This window comes from Myripristis murdjan, chromosome 5, assembly GCF_902150065.1.
Source record: "Myripristis murdjan chromosome 5, fMyrMur1.1, whole genome shotgun sequence".
In the NCBI taxonomy this organism is placed as follows: domain Eukaryota; kingdom Metazoa; phylum Chordata; class Actinopteri; order Holocentriformes; family Holocentridae; genus Myripristis; species Myripristis murdjan.
The window spans coordinates 23219544-23241945 of record NC_043984.1 but is presented as its reverse complement, the minus strand read 5'-3'; the positions used below and the strand labels follow the sequence as shown (position 1 = coordinate 23241945).

The following is a 22402-nucleotide window of genomic DNA, read 5'->3' as shown; positions in this document are numbered from 1 at the left end:
TATTTGCATCCACTTATTTTCAGTAAAACCTGATTACCAGTAGCATGCTACACAAGGCCATTTAATTAGGTATGCACCCTATATTTTATTGCGGGATGTTGATCTACCAGAATAGCGCACTCATAAGATGAAACAAGGTTCATCGTGTGAAACTGATGAGTTCATGTCTTTGCTTTATCAAAATGCAGCTTATTTTTGGGAATCACCTCATCGCCTGACCCGTGGGTGACAACATTCAGCCCAACATTCACAGGAATCACACACTGACTTCCGTGTTCACGTATCACTCCGCGCTCGGACGTATCACAACAAGTTTCGCAGCTGATAAGGACGTGGTTTGTTCCGGCGAAAAGTGGATTTTCCATCCTGAAGTCAGCCGCTTTTATCACGAAATTTATTGTGTTTTAACCCACAGCGTGGCCGTTTTTTAACATCGGGCAGCCTAGTTGGATTATACAATGAGACTTTTGCCTTTTCCTCCCGAAGACGTGTTGCTATAACGTTGACGCTGGCTGACTAGCCCCTCCATCGAGTGAAGAAACAATGCAGGCCTAGCTAGCAGCTAACTCTGGCTAGCGGAAGCTAATCGGATAGACCACTAGACTGCAGTGGGATTTAAACCAAACGATTGAGGTGTTTTTCGACACAACAGCGAGATTCAATCCGGTATGTTTTACAACTTTGGTATTATTTTGTGTTGGGTCGTCGTGTGCCATCGCCGTTTGACCCAACTTTGACAATTTAGCGACTTTAAAGCAGCGTTATTGGGATAGGGCTAAGTAAGGCTAGCCATGTTTTAGCCAAATGAACGTCTTAGCGGTGCTTAGTTTCTTTCCTTGGCTTGGTAGGACGCCTGTGTTGTGTCAGTAGTCGTTTTGGATGTCGGTGAGTAACAAAGTGACGGGCAAAAGTAGATTTCGACATTTTCTAGCAGTAATATGTTCCTGTTTGGTAATAGGGGTTATACAATCTCCATGACACTGTGGCCCGTCCGTGTTAACGACGTTACCCCGAAAATTTTCCTGTGACTCACCGACGCTTTTGGTATACAGCAGTGTTAGTAATATATCCTGTTGCTGCACAGTGCGTTTTATAAATCAGGTTTTTACTCATCAGTGTAAGCACGAGCTCTGAAATTCCCCTGCCTTTTCAACCTGGGACCTAATTTAAGAATTTAGTCACACTCTGCAATCAAGGTTTGCAGATACAGCCTCACACTCCCAGTCCATTTTGGATCCCAGGTCGTAATTGTATGAAACACTATTCTGGTTAACAGTGGGTTTGTATTTACTAGAGCTAATTTGTGGCGCATCCAGGTCTGGCCACTGACTGTTTGGGGGATTGTTGCTGATTGCATGGTTTTCATGTAGTTCCTCTAGTATGGGTTTACATGTCCTGTATGAATGTTGATATGGTTTATGATATTTTGAATTTGAAGAAGTGTGCTTTAGCTACATTTCCTCCTTTTTTTAATTCCTCTTCTCAGCTATGAGCTCCCAGCTGCAGGTCTTCTCTCCTCCATCCATCTCCTCCAGTGCCTTTTGCCGTGTCAAGAAGCTGAAGGTGGAGAACAACGTTTGGGACGTGTCCACCACTGAAGCTTACAGTTCTATAGCAGGACAGTCAGCATACACCTTTACCCCAGCCATGGCTGTGCCACCGTTTGCGCCATCCCTGGTCTTCCCCCCTGCTGCACCTGGATCCAGGGGCCAAGTGGTGGTTCGGGCAGCCGACAGCACTGGCAGTCTTCCCCGTGGCTCCAGCCGACGAATCACTGAGCAGGCGGCATCGTCGTCATACACCCATGCGGAGTCATCCTCTGACACAAGAGGGAACAGGCATGGGCAGAAGAGAAAGATGGAGGAGGCCAATGAAGGCAGCGGGAGTGGATGTGGCAGTGTCCAGATATTAGAAGAGCTCTCAGCTCCTGCAGCAGCTTACTCCACTCGCACAGGTGGTGGGGGAGGCGGGGGCACAGGCCAGTCCATTCCACACTCAGCGCCCACCACCAAGAGCAGCAGCTCCAATGGCGAGGGGGATTACCAGCTCGTACAGCATGAGATCCTCTGCTCTGTGTCCTGCAGCTATGAAGTGCTGGAGTTCCTGGGCAGGGGCACCTTTGGACAGGTGGCCAAGTGCTGGAAGAGGGGAACAAATGAGATTGTTGCCATCAAGATCCTCAAGAACCATCCATCTTATGCTCGTCAGGGCCAAATTGAGGTATTTTGACACCAAATTTATTCAATATTCGTGTACCTCCTGCTTAGGTAAACAATATGACATATTGCCAAATGACATTCACATATCATCTCATTCTGATGCACTTCTATTCACTAAAATAGTTTTACTTGAAACATATGAACAAGCTATTCGGTGTTTATGGACAAGTAAAATTGATTTTTTTTTTTCCTCCTTTCCCATTTGCAGGTGGGTATCCTCAATCGTCTGAGTGCAGAGAACGCAGATGAGTACAACTTTGTGCGTTCATACGAGTGCTTCCAACACAAGGGTCACACCTGCTTGGTGTTTGAGATGCTGGAGCAGAACCTGTATGACTTTCTGAAGCACAGCAAGTTCAGCCCGCTTCCCCTCCGGCACATCAGACCCATCTTACAACAGGTTAGCAAATGTTTAGAGGGTCATTTATTTACAAACAAATTCCCAAACCATAACTTATTAATTTGTTAATTTTGGTTGATTTCTTAATATTTATTGCTCTGTGTATTTTCAGTGTATTTTCAGTGTAATAACTATGGTGTGTTTGTATCTGTAGGTGGCTACTGCCCTGATGAAGCTGAAGAGTCTGGGCCTGATCCATGCAGACCTGAAACCTGAGAATATCATGCTGGTTGACCCCCTCAGACAGCCCTACAGGGTGAAGGTGATTGATTTTGGCTCGGCCAGCCATGTCTCCAAAGCGGTTTGTTCAACCTACTTGCAGTCCCGCTACTACAGGTAATTGGCCAGGAGTGCAGCTGTGTTTGGATTGTCTAAAAAATTCTATTCTGCCTTTTTTTTTCTTTGCAGTTTTGCAAGGATTAGTTGTGACTGATACTAAATCAGGTAGTCTGACACTACTAGCTGAGTACCATTTCTTCACCACTGTTGCTTAATCCCTGTGTTTGCTGCCTCAGGGCTCCAGAGATCATCTTGGGGCTGCCGTTCTGCGAGGCCATCGACATGTGGTCGTTAGGCTGTGTGATTGCTGAGCTGTTTCTGGGTTGGCCGCTTTACCCAGGAGCCTCTGAATATGACCAGGTAAGTATCACACGCAAAACCAATAATTTCTAGGACCTGTTCACAATCTGTAAATGATAAAACTATACCCTTCTTGCCTAAATGACTGATAAAATTCTAGTTCATGTGAAAGCATGGAGGTAAGTTGTTAGTTCGTTGTAGCTCATTAAGGTTTTGCAGAAGAACAAGCACAATTATAAATTATTTTACTTTATTGCAGGTAAACCCATGGCACTTACAAGGTTGTTTGACTCTGTCTCTGCAAGTTTTAAAAAAAAGCATTTTGCCCCTCTTTCTAGATCCGCTATATTTCTCAGACCCAAGGCCTACCAGCAGAGTACCTTCTGAGTGCCGGCACCAAGACCAGTCGCTTCTTCAACCGAGGCCCTGACTCAAGCTACCCACTCTGGAGGCTCAAGGTTCATAAAATCACACACTTAATCTTACTGAGATCTTTTTTTTTTTATTATTAATGTAGGCTGTAAGGTATTCTTGTAGACATCAGGAAATAGCAAAAGTCTTGTATCATAGACTGATGTCATGGTGATCATTATGCATGTCTGAATTTGCATAGGTTTTCATTCATGGGATTGGCATCAGAATTTCAGTCAGTTCATTTACACACTTTATCATATGTGATATTAGGCGATATAACATTGTACTGAATATTGTTTGTTACATTCCTATTTCTTAAATTATTTTTTAAAAGGTTTTGGTACACAAACATAATAATAAACTATCTATGTCTTCCAGACGCCATCAGAACATGAAGTGGAGATGGGGATCAAGTCTAAAGAGGCCAGGAAGTATATCTTCAACTGTTTGGATGATATGATGCAGGTAGATGATTTTTTTTTTTTTTTTTGCTTTAATTAGTCCATAACATTGATCATGGGAAGCACAACGTTTTTGTTTGTTTTCATAAGTGATGCTATGCACAGGCACGTGAACATAACTTCACCTGTAGTTTTTGGACCATCCCTCTATATACTTATTTATTTATTTATTTATTTTAATTTTGTATTCCAGGTCAACCTGTCTTCCCATCTGGAAGGGACAGACATGTTGGCCGAGAAAGCAGACAGGCGTGAGTTTATAGACCTCTTGAAGCGGATGCTCCGACTGGATGCTGAGAAGAGGATCACGCCCACAAAAACCCTGGGTCACCCCTTTGTCACAATGAGCCACCTCATGGATTACCCCCACAGCTCCCAGTAAGTGTGTGGAATGGGATGCAGGGTTTATCATTAAACTTTCTGATGAATTTGTTTCAAGGGCAAGTGAAATAATTTTGTTTACTTATCTGAGAACATGAATAATTAAAAAAAAAAAAAAAATGCATGTTGCCGGGTCACATTATAGTGTATGCTGACTTAGTTAAAAACAAGGACTAAGAATATAAAGGTTCATAAAAATTATGCCTAATTAAAGGCTGTTATGGAGCATTGAATGATGTTAAGCATCTCACTTTAAAGAACCACGTTCATGTGAAGAGTAAGTAAAGCTCTGCTGTCTGTTGTTTGGTCAGAAGCCGTAACAGTGCTAGATAAATTTACTCCTCCATTTACCTGTGTTACTGAGTGAATAGAAAATATAGTCTAAATTGGCAGTAGCAGCAGCTAAATTGGTTTGCTACAAACACTTACAGCGGTTACTTAGAGCCTAGAGCCTTGGCAAGATTGAATGACTGGAGTGAGTCCATTTGCTTGTTTTAATCTCCTTGCTGCATATCACAGTGTAGTTAATTTGCTCAAATATGAACCATAGTAAATGACATTGACTCATTCATAAATATGGCAGTATTTATTTTAAAAGTTGTTATATTATTCAAGCCTGTTTATTTTACTGGCTGAAGAACCAGAGACAACATTCATTTATCAGATCAGAATATCTATTTGTCCTCGCAAGCCCAAGGATCTTATGATAGCATTGATGCACATGCCCTCCATTGCTGTGTGTGTTTTTCTTTTTTTTTCTTTTTCTTTTCTTTTTAAAATGTGTCTTATAAACAACCGGTACTTTGCATCGTCTCCAGTGTGAAGTCGTGCTTCCAGAACATGGAGATCTGCAAGCGCCGCAGCTCGTCCTACGACAGCAGCAAATCCCTGTACTCCACCAACACTGTCCCCAGCGCTGCAGCGGGCAACCTCACTGTTACCTTCAGCAGCCAGCTCAACCAGCTCAACCAGCACAACCAGGCATGTTCTGCTCTTCCACACAAAGTCTCACAAGTCCCATGATTGTTCTTGTGTTAATCAGTGGTCGATTGTGCTTTTTTTTTTTCCCCCAACAGGTGCCTTCAGCAGGGGGAGCAGTGCCTCTGCTCAACTACCAGCCAGCTCTGTACCAGCAGGCTACCATCAACATTCCTGGGCTGACACAACAGAGTGTCCCAATTCAAACACGGCCCGCTGGGCTGTGTAGCCAGACCGAACCCTTCCAACAGACACTCATCGTCTGCCCTCCCTCCACTATCCAAGGTAAAAAGAACAACTCATTTTTAACGTCTTTTTGACTGTCAGCCTTTTTATTCTCCTTTATCCATGAATCATCAATCAACAATGTTTTCTTTTATTATTGAGGCTTTTTTCCGCATGACATTGCTGTTATTCACTGGCATCTGTGTGGGTGTGCGTGTGTGTTCTTCCCCACAGGGCTACAGTCATCCAGCAAGGGCTCCAGTTTCCCGGTGAGGATGGAGAACTCAGTACCCATAGTACCTCAGAACCAGTCTGCTCAGTCATTGCAGATCCAGCCAAGTATGCTTACACAGGTAAGTGTGGTTTTTCTAACATTTTGATGCATACAATTTTTCTGCAAACTAACAAACCACTTGGCATATTTGCATTGTTTTTGTACAAGTATGTCAGAGGAAAGGTGAGCTGGTATATAATTGGATTTATAAAGTGGTCCCGTCCATCCCAGGTGTTTTGTTGAATTTGATCTGTATTTGATCTGATTTGCTTTTCCTGAAGGTTCAACAGTATGGTCTGGCTTGCCAGAAGGACCTCTCTGCCTACCCACTGTCATCACTCAATCTCAAAATTATACATTAACTGACTAACAAAAGTATTAGTCAAGTATTTGGTTATGCACTGCATTTTTCTTTATCCAAGTTGGTTCTTTTCAGTTATTGAAATGGAGATTTAATTCAAGAAACTGAAAACTGAAAAAATACATATTGTACCTTGCAGATTTCAGGTGTTCAAAGTGACAGTAGTTTTCCCAACGGAATCATTCTACATCCTTTTGTGCAGCTGATATTTCCCCTTTTTGTTTCATGAGTTTTGCCCACTCCGTCCCACAAAGATTAAACCAGTTACAGCCATGAAGGACAATACTTTCCATCCTGTCCTAACCCTGCCATCCCCTATCCTCCCTCCCTCCTCCAGGGTTCCTGCACACCCCTGATGGTGGCCACCCTGCACCCCCCCTCAGCAGGCATAGCCCCCCAGTACTCTCTGCCCCTGGGGCTGGGCGCCGGGGTGGGTCGGCCCACCCTCCTGGAGCACACAGCCACAGTGCTGGTAAACCTAAGATGACTTCCCCGAGGAGAGAGACACCCATGCATTCTTCCTGCTTCCTCTACCACTAACAATGCCGTCTCTCTCCTGCCCTCATATTCCCTTTTGCCATTTTTTTCTCCCCTTCTATGCCACACTTCAGCCTGTTTATCATCTAGTCTAATTTTATGCCTCACGTTTACATTTTCCTCCCTCACTCTTCATATTTCTATTCTGTGTTCTCACTGTGTTGGGGTACCCAAACGCTTTGACTGAAGACATAAGAAATACAACGGTGCTCATAGAACCTAGGTGCCAAACGGTAACACAGGTGGATGATTCTTTTTCACAGGAAAATGTAAAATTAATGTCTTAGCGGTTGAGATTGACTCAAAGAAAATCCCCCCTCTGCAGTGTTTCAGAGGGCCAAAACTTTGTTGTTTGGGCATCCCAACTTTTCACCATTCTCATTCTCTTCTGTCCCATCCGTACATTCTTTCCCCATAGGTCTGCTGAGGGCATGGAGCGCATGTGTCACTGACTTGGTCTGCGCTTTGCTTGCAGCTTCTTGCTCTTGTCCTGTCCTTCCTTGGTTTCAGTGAAGGAGGTTGCAGCTTCACAAGCACAGTAAACCCCCTACTCAACAGCTTGACTCTCTGATACCTGTCTTTTTGTTCCAGCCCCAGAATTTGCGGCATGCCTTTTCCCAAGACAGCTTGTCAGCCGACAGTTTGGCATCAATGAACTAAACTAATCTTTCTCTTCAGTATTTCTTCTTTTAACAGGCTCCATGGTGTTGTGTATTACTTGTCTTTATCTGAGCTGACTGTTTCCAGTGCTTCACTGTCAAAGTGCTCTGCATGCATGATCTTGTGGATTTGTTGCAGGGCTATGCCGTAATAAGGGAATGGCTTGGGAAAGGTTGCTCGCTTTTCTAGCTTTGTGCTTTTGCCTGTAGAGGAGATTGGCCATTGGTTTGCCTCTGCCTTTGTCTTTATTTCTCAGCATGGTTCAATCTGTCTGGCCCGTTCCAGCAGTCAAATTATTTCTGTTGATATTCCCAACAAAGTGACACCACATCTTCTAAAGTGAGGCTCTGTTTTCACCTCAGCAGGCCTGGCCCACTGGCACCCAGCAGATCCTCATACCATCATCTTGGCAGCAGGTTCCAGGTGTGGCCATCCACAGCTCAACACATCAGTCTGCTGTTACCGAGTCTCCCCTGGAAACACTTCACTCAGATGCTGCCACCCAGCAGGGACACAGCTGGAGGTTTGTCAGCTAACTAGTGCTATAATCAACACACACACATACACACTTTAATCACAGTTAACTCTTTATAGGGCACTCATTGAAATACTTTGAAATTCAAAAAAACAACCCTAGACTGTTATTAGAGAACATGACAGGACTTTATTACTTCTATAAAATTTTTCTAAAATTTTCATTTTGTAATAGAAAATCAAAGCCATTGAGATTGGTCAAATGCCACAATCATGTGACCTGGGATGTAGAGCGATCTTTGCTGATTGGTTGGGTGAAGACCAAATGATTATTGAACTAACTGAGACAGGGGATGGGCCTGATATGTAAAATTTCTGAAATTACCAAAAATAGTCACTTGCCCTATAAAGGGTTAAGACCACTCACACATGTGAACTATAATTTAGGCTCCATCTCAGCCATGCAATTTCTGAGCTTCTGTTGTCCTGTTTTGGATTAAACTTAGGGAATGATAGATTTTGACATTGAGAACCCCAGTTTTGATTACAAACATGATGGGCCCACTGCAGCGCAGCAGGACAACAAGCAAACAGGGTTCAAAGCATCACTCTCAATATTTTGGATGCATCCACAAAATGAAACTGATTTGCCATTGTCACCACCACCAACAGGCCAAAAAGTCCCCAAGATTCAAACAAATATCTCAGACACTGCCCATTACACATGTAAAAAAAATAAATAAATCCACGGTGACTTATTGGTTTGTTTCTAGGTTTGATTATCTTAGTTTACCAGTGTTGTACATCACTCACACAATTAACCTCTGACCCCAATAGGAGCACAACCCAAGCCAGGTCTCAGCAAGAGAGGAAAAAGGTCAAAGCCAGACGCGGCGAAAGCAGAAACAGGTTGGTACAGCTCTGCGCTGCCTCCTATGAGGAGTCACTTGTTTTTTCTTGATTGCTGATTGATTATTGATTCTGATTTCTAACAGTAAACTTTACTAAGCCTTGCTGTACTTTACTAGGCCTTATTAATTCATGCATGATATGAGAACTAAGACCATATTATATAAAGCTATACATAGATATATTGTTTTGTTGTTGTTGACTGCAGAGCAACTATATCACAGTTTTTCATGTGAAAAACTAAATTTGTGTTTGTTTTGTTTGTTTGTTTGTTTTTGTTTTTTGTTTTTTAATCAAGGGGTATATCCACTGCATCATTGCTCAGCAATAGTGGGGTGAGTCCGCCCACCTGCAGTGCCACCTTGTCGCAGCCAATCATCATTTCCGACACACCCAGCCCGGCGGTCAGCATCATCACTATTCACAGCGACACTGACACAGAAGATGAGCGCAAGTTCCATCCCGCCAGGTTAGGGCAAGATACTTTCTCTGTTAAACTCACATTTTTTTGTGGTGTTTCCTGAGCCTCTCACAAGAGAGGCCAAGAAAGCTTTAAAGCTGACAAAATCATCTCGGCTATCTCATTTGTTACATTTTAGGTACAGAGGTGATCTTAGATTAGCCTCATTATTCATGAAGTATTTCTGTCACAAACCCACTGGCACTTTGACAATCTGCTGTGATATACTGGACTGGAGAGAGTATATGGGAAGGGTTTGATCGGCTCAATAGACCAGCCAGGAATTTGTTTAGTCGAATGTGCATCACTGTCTTAAATGAATGAGACTCATTTCATACCTATCTGTCTAATTGTGCATATTATCTGTGAAATGACATTGTTGTTTCTGTGCTCGTGCAGTGTGGGTCTGAGCCAGCGGACTAATGTGATCAGCTGTGTGACGGTGCACGACTCTGACTCATCTACAGCCAGCCCACTGACTCCACTGCCCCGCACCCACATCCCAGCCAGCTCAGTGTCATCGCGCCAGGCCAAGTCTCTGGCAGTAGTGGCACCCTCAGTCAAAACCCAGGTGTCTGAGAGGGGCACAGTTTCACGTGCCCGCCTAGAGACTGGTGAGAGTCACTCTCTTGACTGTTAATAAACTTCCTTGTATCCTTGTATCCAGGATAGTGATGGGATTTTCAGTTTTCAATGAAACTCAATATACTTTTTCTTCCCAGTGAACTACATGAAGCCTAAGAGGTCAGCCAATCGACAGCCCTGCAGTTCAGGGGAGAGCTTGGAGCGCCACGGACTAGTGCCGAGCCAGTCCCACCCCTTGAACCTCAGCCAGGTGAGGCTCCCTGCATGTCTCTTATCTTTGTTCTGCAAGGTTAGATGGGACGCTTGATCTATTTTTTTTTAATGTGTATGAAATTCTTGAACTACGTCTCAAATATTTGACTTTGTGTACGTTGTTGTTTTTCCAGGGTTGAGAAGTAGTTTTCCTGCACAAAATCTACCTTTTATTTAATTGGCAAAAATTGAAGAGATTTTGCTATATAGTACATTTTTCCGTTTTGTGAAGTTGCATGTATAATGAGAGTTATTGGATATGTGGGCTGTTCAGGTGCAGCCGGTGGTGTCCTCGTCTCAGGAGCGCTTGGGGGGCTCCCACAGCAGCTCTTCTCTGCGTCGCCAACAGACTTTCCCCCCAGCCGTCTCAGCCTCCCACTACAACTTTCAGGAAGTATCTGCCCTGGCTTCAGCCACGGCACCCGGCCCCAGCCTATACACCTACCCAGCCTCTGCTGCCCTCTCTTCAGCTTCCCAGGCCATGGAGCAGCTGCTGGGCCGAGGTCACAGCAGCCATGGACACTCCCCCTCCGCCTATGCAGCAACATATGCCTCATCGTCCTCGTCCAGGAGAGATTCAGCCAGTCGCAAGGATTCTGTCAGTAGTCTGCTACACGGCCTACCCACAGCCTACCAGCACCAGTTTGCCCCTGGGTCACCCTACGTCAGCGTGACACCCAGAGCCGAGGCTTACAGTGCCTACCAGCTGAGCCCAAGGCGCCTGGCACAGTACCCCTACCTGTAAAGGACTTCAACACTCAATATGGCGGCTCATGCGCACACACCTTCAGTAACAACAGCAACGTAAAAAAAAAAAAGTACTTCCCCCACACACTATTGCAAAGGGACTCTTGAACCACATTTCTATTGAAATAATTTTTGGTAGATTGAAGGGGTTAGGTCACATATTTGATCGCTGCATTTGATTACAGAGCAGCGTTTCACTTCCAGCTAGTTTTACATGCTCTTTTGGACTATTTTAGTGTTAAGAAATGTTAATTGGTATTGTATTGGTTTATGTTCCTTTTGATGAAAAAAGTGTTTTGTTTTTAGCCCATATATTATCTTATTCAGATGTAGAGTAAGAGCATTGTGGTAAATGTATTTTACACCTGTTGCTTTATCTAAGGCTCTGTGTGAAGAGAGATTATTCTCCTGTCACAAGCTGTGATGACACTTTAGGTGAGCCTCGGAGCCTGGCACACAAGGCTAGTTCAGGGCTAGCTGACAAAGAGGGTTTCAGGTCATGTGTTTTTTCATAAGTCTTGTCACACTAATCCACTGATATTCCCCGTGTTTTAGATAACACACCTATGACTGTATCATTATCCATGACTTTGTTTTACCCACAAATGTTTGATTTTATTATGTTTAAATTATGTTTTGTCCATGTGAGGTATTGCAGAGGAAGGTCCTGTTTTCAGCACCCTTAAGTGACCATAATGATGTCCAAAAGGGTTGTTGTGAGAAAGCTATGGTTAAACTGTGATGGATCAATGTTTAATTTAAGTGCACATGTGATAGTTTGACTCTTAATGTAGTGACAGTGTTTAGGCAGGATAAATCATGTCCTTATGCAAAAGAAACTCTTGAACTTCATCCACTGTGAGTGCTGAATGTATTTATCAAGTACAGAGGATGGTATAAATATCATGTCCATTGTCAGGAAAGAAATTAAATGCGCAACTTTTAAAGTATAAAGAAATTTAACTTACAGATATTTTTAAGTCTCTCCAAACTCAGATTCATATTGGCAAAAAAAAAAAAAAAATTCCATTTCAGTGAACTGTGCACAAAGCTGATATGGTGTAGTACCTGCTGATTAGTAGGTTGGGACTGGATTTGTGGGCAGTTTTTTTCCAAAATTTGTAAATGGGAAAAGCAAAATTTCTGTTCTGTTGTTTAGCTTTGTGTATAAAACGAACCAAGGAATGGTAAAAACTACCAACACTGCGGTTCCCTGAGATGGATAAACATAAAGGAATACAAAACCATTGGGCAAATACACTTTCGGTAATTTGCTCAGTGTTTGAGAAGAAGTTTATTGGCGGTTTTGTGTCAGTCACAGCATTCAGTTCAGTATGACGCTAGGCTAGTTTGGACCGTCCACTGAACATCACAATACGTACTGCACACTAGTGAGCAAAAACGCATAGTTGAAACTGCAATGTCTCCACACAACTTGATCAAGGAGCTCATTTGCCCTTGAAATTGCCATCATGTAACCTCTTACTGTTCTTCAAATGCTACAGTGCAGTTCATATGGATAGCACTTCTCATTAGGAGTATGAGTGTACTAAACACAGATCATGCACACCGTCTGTCTCCCCTGTCTGAATTCCCGTCAGATGCACAGTAGATGGCAGTACCTGTTCAGTGAAACACTCTGTACTTGTTACGGCTATCAGCTCAGCAACTTTCCCTCCCACGCTCAGTGAGTACCTGTGGGTGTCAATGTAATGAAGGCTTTTTAGTAACTCCTTCCCTGTTGTGTTTGCATCCAATTTGTGTTGTAATGTCTGAGTATTTAACTGTTTGTATCTCATCTTAACATAGTATAGTTAAGAGGTTATCTGGTAGAACTAATTCAGGGAAAAGGTTTCAGCTCAAATAATCCACTATCACTGTTTTCAATAAAATAACCTCAAGTCCACTATTTTATTATTGTGAATGTTTTTTCTCTTCTTCACCACAGATTAGAGCAAATATTGCCACCAGTACTCTTGATGCCTGGCTTCTGAATTCGATAAATGTTTTTTCTGGCCTTTGGTAAAAATTGACATGCAAGGAATGGGTCAGTTGATATTACACATCACAAAATGCTGTTTGCTGTTACATGATCTTTTGGGTGGCACTGAGCAGACAAAAAGCCCAGACCTGTGCTGCATTCAAATAAGATGCTAACACTAAATCCACAGTGTCTGACAGCAAGAGCAGCAATACCTGCTTGACCTGCAGCAATTAGCTTTGTGTGCTACACAAATACAACCGCTGTATACAGAAAGAGAAAGAGCTGATAAGTGATCACAGTAGCCAGGAATCTGCTACCACTCACACTTCTCCGGAGAGTTATCAGCCTCTTGGTGTTTTTATTAGCTTAAACATTTTCCAAAGTATCTACTCGTGGAAAGGAGGCGGCTGTTATCAAAGCTCCTCACTGAAATCAGAGCAATCTGCTGATAAAGGCTCACCTCATATCTTCTCATTTCATTTGACAGAATTTAGCTTTATTGTCATGAGTTACACACACGGCTGCAGAATTGTGAAAGCAAATATGCAGTGCAAACAGAAATGAAAAAGATAGCGACAACACAAATAAAACATAAAAAAGAAATTCTTCTCAAAGCACTAAATAGATCCCACCAAATATACAAATATACAATATCTGATAAATGTTTTTAAGTTTTCATTGCCTCTGTTGTTGAACTAGTCCCTCCTCTCTCCAAGTTGGATTTTATTACATTTGGGAAGATTTTTACCTAACACTTTATAATAACCATCCTTAATAAATGGTAAATCTGTAGTTCATTAACTATATTTAATAGTTATTTTACAGTAAATAAACAATGAAATAATTTGTTATATTTACCTCATATAGTAAACTATATGTTAACTGTTTATTGTTGCACACATAACAATTTTACTACAGTAAGTATTTGTTAATGATTACCAAATGATTTGTAAGCCTTTAAGAAATCATTTGTAAAGCATCTACAAACATTAGATAGATGGGCCAGATGTTGTGTAACACTTTGTTGATGGTTAATAACTGGTTTGTAAAAAATAAACATTTAGATGCTTAATTTAATTAATTGTTTGTTAAATGTATAATAACTATTAAATATAGCTAATTGACATCATTCACTATCAATTAATGATTTATTAATCATAGAAGATAATCATAGAAAATCTTCCCCTAAATAAATGTTTTTTTTTTTTTTTGTTTTTGTTTTTTTTTTTTTTTTTGTGGAGAAAGAAGTGAATAATTCAAGAACAGAGGCAATGCAAACCTAAAAAAACATTTATCCCATAACATTACTAATTACCGATTCATTGTTTTTGTTTTTGTTTTGTTTTGTTTTGTTTTGTTTTTACTGTAAAATAACTATTAACTAAAGTAAAATTAACTAGGGATTGATTTTTTTCTGATATTTGTCATATTCTGGTTTAATTTTGCTGATAATTTGGTTTGGCCTGATGAGCTGCGAGCCGTCTTGGTCGGCGAGCGCTGACGTGAGCCTGCAGTACCAGCTGGCAGAAGAGACTCTTTTCTCGTCTTCTGGCACCAGAATAACAAGACTGAGTGTCGCTGTTTTTTAAATAGTTATAAAATTTGATGGCTTTTTCTTGAATCGTAATTATGAGAGTGGTGTTGTCCTAATTCTGTGCTGCATGCGGAGTTCAGGGTATTTCTATAAACACTGAGTACTAATCTGCAGTCCCCCTTTTCCTTTTTTTGTGTTTGGGTCCCCAGATTTTACTGCCATATCACAACACAGATTCAGGGTTCGATTTGGTCTGTCAGATATTCAGTCCACTCACAGGCTTGCTGAGTTTGCCTGTAGAACTTATCATAATGCTGAAGTAATTATAATTTGCTGTATGTTTACGTTTAACAGCCTCTCGGTGTGTGAAGTTGTTTTTCTGCAGACTGGACCAATTTTGGAAAATCATTGCATATTTCAATATTATATTTTTCAAGCTGACTTTTCTAGTTGCTCTTGTAAACCATCTTTTGTGCTTGACAGGCAGAGCATATCATCTGCATATAAAAGACACTGACCTTCTGTGTCCGGAGGAGTAAAGTCAGCACCCTGAGCAAGAGATTGGGCTAATCTTTGGGCTAGCTCATTCATGTAAAATCACATGTTTTTCCACCAATATCATTGTCTATCATATCATTGTCTACTGATTTGTATAAAGGCCCGCATGCCACACTGAGTCAAAGTCAAAGACATGGGAGTAAATTTTCCTCTTATTTTGGAGAGTCACACAGTCTTAGCTCACATCTGCACGGCAACAACAAACTGGTTGTCACTGTTCAGATCAGACTGCCCAGTGTAACCTATTCAACCTCCAAAACCGTAAATTAGTGTTATGCTACATGACTGTAAGAAATAATGAAGGCTATTTCACTATTTGTCCATTCATCCATTCATCCTTTTAAGTTAAATTTAAATTGAATTTCATTTCCTGGGGTTGTGGGCAGTTGTGCAGTTTTTCATCTCTTAGAAAAGTCACACCAGTAGGCCTACAGTTTCTTTCAGTGTTTCCCAGGAATTCAATGGATGATTCAGTGTAAGCTAAACTGATCTGAGCTTAGGAGGCTTTGGGCTTTGTTCTAATACAATGCTAAAACAAACAAAACAAAACAAAACCAAAAACACTCCCAGCGACTTCCTGCACGGGCCTCACGGCGACACGTGGCTCCATGAAATTCTCTGGAAGTGTGTCAGAGAGTTGGCTATCAATGACCAGATAATATAGTAATAATAAACACACGTGAGCTCTCCTGACCTTGGTGCAGCGCTCCAGGAAGTGTAGGGGTGTGCAAGGCCACAGATTGAAGACTTGCACTAGAAAAACAAAGTTAAATTGGCTTGCTTCGACTTCCTGCTTGCCCAAACCTTTTTCTATTTTTTTCTAGTACTAATATTGATCTTATTTTATGTTTTTTTATGACATCACACATTCCTCAAATACAATACAGGCCTACAAGAATTTGTGAATATGCAACACCTTAACTCGTGCTACACTCAGGTCAAAAGCATCTGTGTTTTAGTGAAATAAAAGTGACACAGTGGATGCTTTTTGTCTCAATGGCCTTGGCTTGGCTCTGTGAAGAACATGTTTAAGGACATATTTTCATATTTTCACACATGCTGCACCACCCCTGCAGGTTTACATCCTTGATCTGGCATTTGGGTCAGTTTGCCCCAAGGGTTTTAAAGTCAAGTCATGATAAATCTGAAACCAAAGGGAGATTTCGCTCTCATGTGCCTTAACAACTGTTTGAGTCTTTTGCTCAGATTTGCAGTTAATTTCATAAATTTGACAGACACTGCTGAACGTAAAGTAGTACTCCCCCAAAAGCTAAACATGATTTATACCTGCCATGCCTCCATCAAAGCAGATTTGTGTTTTATTTTGTTTAGTTTTTGACATAAATCACTCCACTGCTGCCAAGACGACGGGCACTGTCATTGTTAAATGTGACCCGGCAGAGGAAAACAGAAAACATAATGTTAGTTGTATTGTTTGGAACTGAGATAAAGGTACTGTATGTTTAGTGTATTTTTTTCCCTCAAAAAATATGTTATCAAACTAAAAAGCTGCCAGCAACACATAAGCAGGCCTGTAGCATTGGTGAGTAGTGAACTTGTATTTCTCATCCGTCGTTCATTTATCAGTTATTATTTTTACAAGTCTTCCACTTTGACTCAGACAGAATTGAGGACAATAATTGTTTTTTTCCAAGCAGTTTATTTTCGAGCAAACATGTAAGAAATGTTCATTTTGTAGTAACTGTTGTATTCTCACAGTATTGTCTCACAGTATATTAAAGTAAAAACACAGTATCTTTCAAAGTACCTGCAAAGTATATTTTAGGTTTTGCTCACATGAGCCAAGTACCAAATGACAAAACCCTTAAATGTACTGGAATTACATATTAAATACACTAATCAAACTCTGCATACACATGGTGTTTTTTATATTTTGTACACATCAAAATACACCAAATTTGCCAAGTCCTAGTTGGTATAGACCTGTGAGCATATTTAAAAACCCAACACAAAAGAAACTACATATACTCGGAAAATATGCCTGCCCTAAACGTATCATTGGAACTACATATTAGAAATGAATTTGTGTGGAAAAATTAAATAGATAAATAAAGCAAGCCTTTGCATGCCACAAGTGAGCCTCACATTTTAGATGGTATCATTTCAGGTTGTTTTCCATAATCTTTCACACTTTCATACTGCACACAACTTCAATTACGTCCTGTACTTGAACTTTCCTTTTCCTCACTGTTCTGTCTGAGAAAACAACAGAAATACTCAGTAACCACAGGATGCCGTACAGGCCTACTTCACTTAACCTATGAAACAACACAAACGGAGAACATGAGAGATTTGCAGGGTCGTCACTTCAACATTGCAGCAGACAATCGTGCAAGATAAAGATAACAATGCAAGCGAGTAAATTCAGTCTTTCTTGGCAATTCACATTCACATTCTTCATGTCTATCAAGTCCGACATGAGGAAAAAGGGAGCCTCTAATGACATTTCTCATGCCACATACAGTAGGTTATCAACTTTCCACTTGGTCTCTTGGCACCGCCACACAGCTGATGATTTTCAGGCATTTCTGGAGTTTGGATTTAAAACCAGAGTGTCTTGATGCAGGGCTAAAGTGGAAGAGAGACAGAGAGAGATGATTTAGAAATGAGGTATGAATAGAAATAAGGATGAAAGATTGCTAGGCACATATAAGAAATTACACTACAGCCCAGAGCAGGCTGCGGTCCAAAAGTCACAAGTTCTTCTGCAAATAGTATAATTGGTTACCATGAAACAGAAATGTAGGCAGCAGGTTTTCAAAAGACACTTACGAATTTGCATTGGGAAGCTGCTTCTCTGTGCAATTCTTCAAGCACTCGTCCGCTGCGTCTTTGTCCTCGTCATTTTCCTTCGTTGAGATCTGGTCCCAAACCTGTGTGTTGACCCACAGGGACCCGGATAAGGTGAGGCTGACACGAGTACAGGTAATCCAGCGACACAGCGGGCAAGAGACAGTGCGGATGCCACCATGCAGTGTGGACATGACATCCAGACAGGGGGTGCAGAAGGTGTGTTGGCAGTGAAGGACCCTGGGAATCCGGTCTTGCCTCGAGTATGCTTGGAAACACACTGGGCATTCATATTCCTCATTTATAACCATGGTGACAGTGATGAGGAGGATCAGGCTGCAGAGCAAGAAGTGACTGCTGGAGCTGCTGGAAGTTGAATGTATCCTTTCAGCTTGATGGCAAAGAGGTTGGAGGTGGATGTTTCTGGAACTGACCCACACAGAGTTTGGCTGTGTAACAATCTGTAGCGATGCAAAGTGAGACAAAAACAAAACAAAGGAAGAAAGAAAAAGTTAGTTGTGCATCTTATAGATAGAAACTAGCATAGGAGCACATGAAAATAAAAGACATTTCAGTGATAATTACAATTGGAAAAAAAAGAGATTAGCATTAGTACTGCAAAATACAGCATTGTTTTTATAAGAAGCTACATGAAACAAAATATTACACACCGCATTGTAAAAATATGTAACAGCAATATAAAATACTTACTTAATGATTAACCCAGCTACTTTAAAACTGAAGGTTTGATCTCTGTTGTTGTGTTTCAGAGTGAGGTTTGCTCTGTGTCTGGTTGTGTTTCGCTTACAAGCCAGTTTTGTAGGCACACACTTCCTGTCATACCTTTTTTTTTTTTTTTTTTACATTTCCCAGTAAGAACGTTGGACACACCCTATGGTTGACAAGAGCATGAGGAAACATGGTTCTACAGAACTCCTTTAAAGACGTGCTGAATTAGATACTGAAGTAGCAGGTTAACAGGTTCACAGGCAATTCACATGGGAACATCAGTTTTCCATGGTAGTATCCTGCAGTGGAAAATGGATAAGTTTATGATGACATGATTTCAAAACAGTCAGACAAAACAAGTTTGTCCCTTTCCAGCTACCGAGGGTATCCCAATTGTTTTCAGAATCCCGGACTTGTGAGGACAGGTGATACATGGATTGTTTTTTGTTTCCTCCTCCATGGTATGAGTTGCTGAATTTTTTCACCACTGTTCGGCTGTGCACTGGATGCAAAGCTCTCAACCACATCAAAGTTTTTAAATGCTCATCCTTACATCTAATAGCTCCTTGGAATAACATAAAATGTGACTTCAAAGCTGAGTCAAACTGTCAGTCAGCTCAAAACAGCTGTAATGAGTTTTACCTTTATATGGAGTTTTCTCAGGACCTCCAACAACGTAGTGGCTACAGAGGACAGAAAACAATTGGTAGCCAAAAAGGTTTCTTTACTGGTGAAATTTCTCCAAGTCTGACAAGTAATGCCACTGCCAGACATAAAGTAGAAACTGGAAGCAAGCAACTTCATGAAAAGAAACTGATTTTGTCTTAGATTTACTTATCAAAAGTAAATATTAAAAAATAAGCTTTCAGCTACACAGAGCAGAGTGTGCTTAACTCTCCTACCTACAATGCTGCATTTGTGCCTGCACTGACTGATGTGATTGTATTATTTTATTTTATTTTATTTTATTTTATTTTATTTTATTTAACCTTTATTTAACCAGGTAAAAGACCCATTGAGATCGAAATCTCTTTTACAAGGGGGACCGGGCCAAGAGGTCAGCAGCACACGTCAGTCAAAAGAGAACACTTATATTTCATTTTTTAAATTAATAATACAGCTCAAAAATATTGAATTTTTTTTTATCTCCACACATTGCTTTTTTAAACACCCCCCACCCCCCCACCCCCTCCCCAATAATAATAATAAAAAAAAAATGTCAGCTAAACAAACCAGCCATAAGCAACACATAGACAGGCCTCTAGTGGTGCTGAGTTGAGTTTGTATTTCTCATCAGTCGTTCATTTATCAGTAATTTTTACAAAGTCTTCAATTTTGACTCAGACAGAAGTGAGGACAATAAGTACTATTTTCAAGTAGTTTATTTTAAAGCAAACATGTATGAAATGTTAATTTGATAGTAGCTTTTGTATTTTATAGGCATGTAATCCATTCTAGAAAGTAGCCTACTGTCACAGTATATTAAAGTAAAAACACAGTATTTTTCAAAAGTACCTGAAAAGTACATTCTAGGTTTTGCTTACATGAGCCAAATAACAAATGAAAAAACAAACAAACAAATAAACACTTAAATCCATAATACATACAGCACATGTGTCAAATTAGTGGCATGGAGGGCCAAGAGGCTGCAGGTTTTCATTCTAACCTGAAACTCCACCGGCTCATTTCACTGATCACCCCACCTTCAAGCAGACAGGAGGGACTAATCAGCACAATCGCCCAGTGGAGTTTTCGGTTGGAATGAAAACCTGCAGCCTCTCGGCCCTCCAAGGCACCAGTTTTACACCCCTGATATACAGTAATGAAAGTCTGTAAAAATATTCCTAAACCCAAATCTGCAAACTACTGTATCTACATACGTTCATTATCTTCTTGATTGTGAACTTGCCTTTTCCTCACTGTTCTGTCTGAGAAAACAACAGAAATACTCAGTAACCACAGGATGCTGTACAGGCCTACTTCACTTAATCTATGAAACAACAAAAACGGAGAACATAAGAGATTTGCACGGTTGTCACTTCAACATTGCAGCAGACAGTCGTGCAAGATAAAGATAACAATGCAAGAGAGTAAATTCAGTCTTTCTTGGCAATTCACATTCACATTCCTCATGTCTATCAAGTCCGACATGAGGAAAAAGGGAGCCTCTAATAACATTTCTCATGTCACATACAGTAGGTTATCAACTTTCCACTTGGTCTCTTGGCACCGCCACACAGCTGATGATTTTCAGGCATTTCTGGAGTTTGGATTTAAAACCAGAGTGTCTTGATGCAGGGCTAAAATGGAATAGAGACAGAGAGAGATGATTTAGAAATGAGGCATGAATAGAAATAAGGATAAAAGATTTCTAGGCACATAAAAGAAATTACACTACAGCCCAGAGCAGGCTGCAGTGCAAAAGTCACAAGTTCTTCTGCAAATAGTATAATTGGTTACCATGAAACAGAGATGTAGGCAGCAGGTTTTCAAAAGACACTTACGAATTTGCATTGGGAAGCTGCTTCTCTGTGCAATTCTTCAAGCACTCATCCACTGCGTCTTTGTCCTTGTCATTTTCCTTCGTTGAGATCTGGTCCCAAACCTGTGTGTTGACCCACAGGGACCCGGATAAGGTGAGGCTGACACGAGTACAGGTAATCCAGCGACACAGCGGGCAAGAGACAGTGCGGATGCCACCATGCAGTGTGGACATGACATCCAGACAGGGGGTGCAGAAGGTGTGTTGGCAGTGAAGGACCCTGGGAATCCGGTCTTGCCTCGAGTATGCTTGGAAACACACCGGGCATTCATATTCCTCATTTATAACCATGGTGACAGTGATGAAGAGGATCAGGCTGCAGAGCAAGAAGTGACTGCTGGAGCTGCTGGAAGTTGAATGTATCCTTTCAGCTTGATGGCAAAGAGGTTGGAGGTGGATGTCTCTGGAACTGACCCACACAGAATTTGGCTGTGTAACAATCTGTAGCGATGCAAAGTGAGACAAAAACAAAACAAAGGAAGAAAGAAAAAGTTAGTTGTGCATCTTATAGATAGAAACTAACATAGGAGCAAATGAAAATAAAAGAGATTCAGTGATAATTACAATTGGAAAAAAAAAGAGATTAGCATTTATACTGCAAAATACAGCATTGTTTTTATAAGAAGCTACATGAAACAAAATATTACACACCGCATTGTAAAAATATGTAACAGCAATATAAAATACTTACTTAATGATTAACCCAGCTACTTTAAAACTGAAGGTTTGATCTCTGTTGTTGCGTTTCAGAGTAAAGTTTGCTCTGTGTCTGGTTGTGTGTCGCTTACAAGCCATTTTTGTAGGCACACACTTCCTGTCATACCTTTTTTTTTTTTTTTTACGTTTCCCAGTAAGAACGTTGGACACACACTATGGTTGACAAGAGCATGAGGAAACATGGTTCTACAGAACTCCTTTAATCCATGTTCGCTGTAAAAATATCTTACTCTATCCCTATATTTTATAATGGAAAGGAAAGGCAAGTCTTTTGCTTGACTGTTTTTCTGTTGAAACAATAGATACACAGTAGAACCATCTTTACTAAATGCAATGCACAACAGTAAATTATGAGCAATTAGGTGAGCCTGGGCACTAGCCTGTCTGTTTTGCCTGCATTTCTGCCATTGCCCTGTTTAGTAAACACTGGACATTTCCTTGGACAATGACAAACTAGCCAAGGCTACTATTATAAATAGAACAAAACAAAGAAAAATCAATAAGAAAAAAACATACAGAACATAATGTTGGTTCTCTTCATGTGTCTCCTTATTTGGACCTATATAGAGTGCTGCTATACTGGTCAGCTAAGCCAATTTAAAAAAGGTATC

The 22402-nt window shown here is 40.9% G+C and overlaps 3 protein-coding genes across 7 annotated transcripts; 1 reads left to right on the top strand and 2 right to left on the bottom strand.

The window, feature by feature from the left end:
- The first annotated feature begins 282 nt into the window (after positions 1-282).
- Positions 283-12825, top strand: hipk1b (homeodomain interacting protein kinase 1b). Of its 5 annotated transcripts, none has more exons than XM_030051434.1 (18): positions 283-666; positions 1487-2220; positions 2428-2619; positions 2774-2955; positions 3135-3258; positions 3537-3656; positions 3991-4077; positions 4267-4451; positions 5273-5423; positions 5528-5717; positions 5892-6010; positions 6630-6764; positions 7852-8012; positions 8801-8872; positions 9171-9341; positions 9732-9946; positions 10055-10167; positions 10444-12825. In XM_030051434.1, the coding sequence occupies exons 2-18, from the start codon at positions 1489-1491 to the stop codon at positions 10912-10914; spliced, it is 3420 nt and encodes a 1139-aa protein (XP_029907294.1). In that variant the 5' UTR covers positions 283-666; positions 1487-1488; the 3' UTR covers positions 10915-12825. The 5 variants fall into 5 exon arrangements, with proteins under 5 accessions (XP_029907294.1, XP_029907293.1, XP_029907292.1 ...); XM_030051433.1 differs by having other exon boundaries at positions 284-666; positions 5273-5435; positions 5531-5717; positions 7855-8012; XM_030051432.1 differs by having other exon boundaries at positions 284-666; positions 5273-5435; positions 5531-5717.
- Positions 12826-17049: 4224 nt separating this feature from the next.
- On the bottom strand, positions 17050-18286 carry LOC115359138 (E3 ubiquitin-protein ligase rnf152-like). The gene is made up of 2 exons (XM_030051483.1): positions 17786-18286; positions 17050-17581 (listed from the first exon to the last, which is right to left on the bottom strand). Exons 1-2 carry the CDS (start codon positions 18112-18114, stop codon positions 17485-17487), a joined length of 426 nt encoding a protein of 141 aa, XP_029907343.1. The 5' UTR covers positions 18115-18286; the 3' UTR covers positions 17050-17484.
- Positions 18287-20564: 2278 nt separating this feature from the next.
- Positions 20565-21831, bottom strand: LOC115359139 (RING finger protein 208-like). The gene is made up of 3 exons (XM_030051484.1): positions 21766-21831; positions 21037-21515; positions 20565-20832 (listed from the first exon to the last, which is right to left on the bottom strand). The coding sequence occupies exons 2-3, from the start codon at positions 21363-21365 to the stop codon at positions 20736-20738; spliced, it is 426 nt and encodes a 141-aa protein (XP_029907344.1). The 5' UTR covers positions 21366-21515; positions 21766-21831; the 3' UTR covers positions 20565-20735.
- Between the last annotated feature and the right edge of the window lie 571 nt (positions 21832-22402).

Bases quoted from the DNA above. Each gene is read 5' to 3' on its own strand.
- LOC115359138 (XM_030051483.1), bottom strand. From the start codon at position 18,114: ATGGTTATAAATGAGGAATATGAATGCCCAGTGTGTTTCCAAGCATAC. The intron at 17,582-17,785 runs GTAAGTGTCTTT...CTTCCACTTTAG, and splicing joins CAGCTTCCCAATGCAAATTC to CCCTGCATCAAGACACTCTG.
- hipk1b (XM_030051432.1), top strand. From the start codon at position 1,489: ATGAGCTCCCAGCTGCAGGTCTTCTCTCCTCCATCCATCTCCTCCAGT. The intron at 3,657-3,990 runs GTTCATAAAATC...TATGTCTTCCAG, and splicing joins ACCCACTCTGGAGGCTCAAG to ACGCCATCAGAACATGAAGT. The intron at 10,168-10,443 runs GTGAGGCTCCCT...TGGGCTGTTCAG, and splicing joins ACCCCTTGAACCTCAGCCAG to GTGCAGCCGGTGGTGTCCTC.
- LOC115359139 (XM_030051484.1), bottom strand. From the start codon at position 21,365: ATGGTTATAAATGAGGAATATGAATGCCCGGTGTGTTTCCAAGCATAC. The intron at 20,833-21,036 runs GTAAGTGTCTTT...ATTCCATTTTAG, and splicing joins CAGCTTCCCAATGCAAATTC to CCCTGCATCAAGACACTCTG.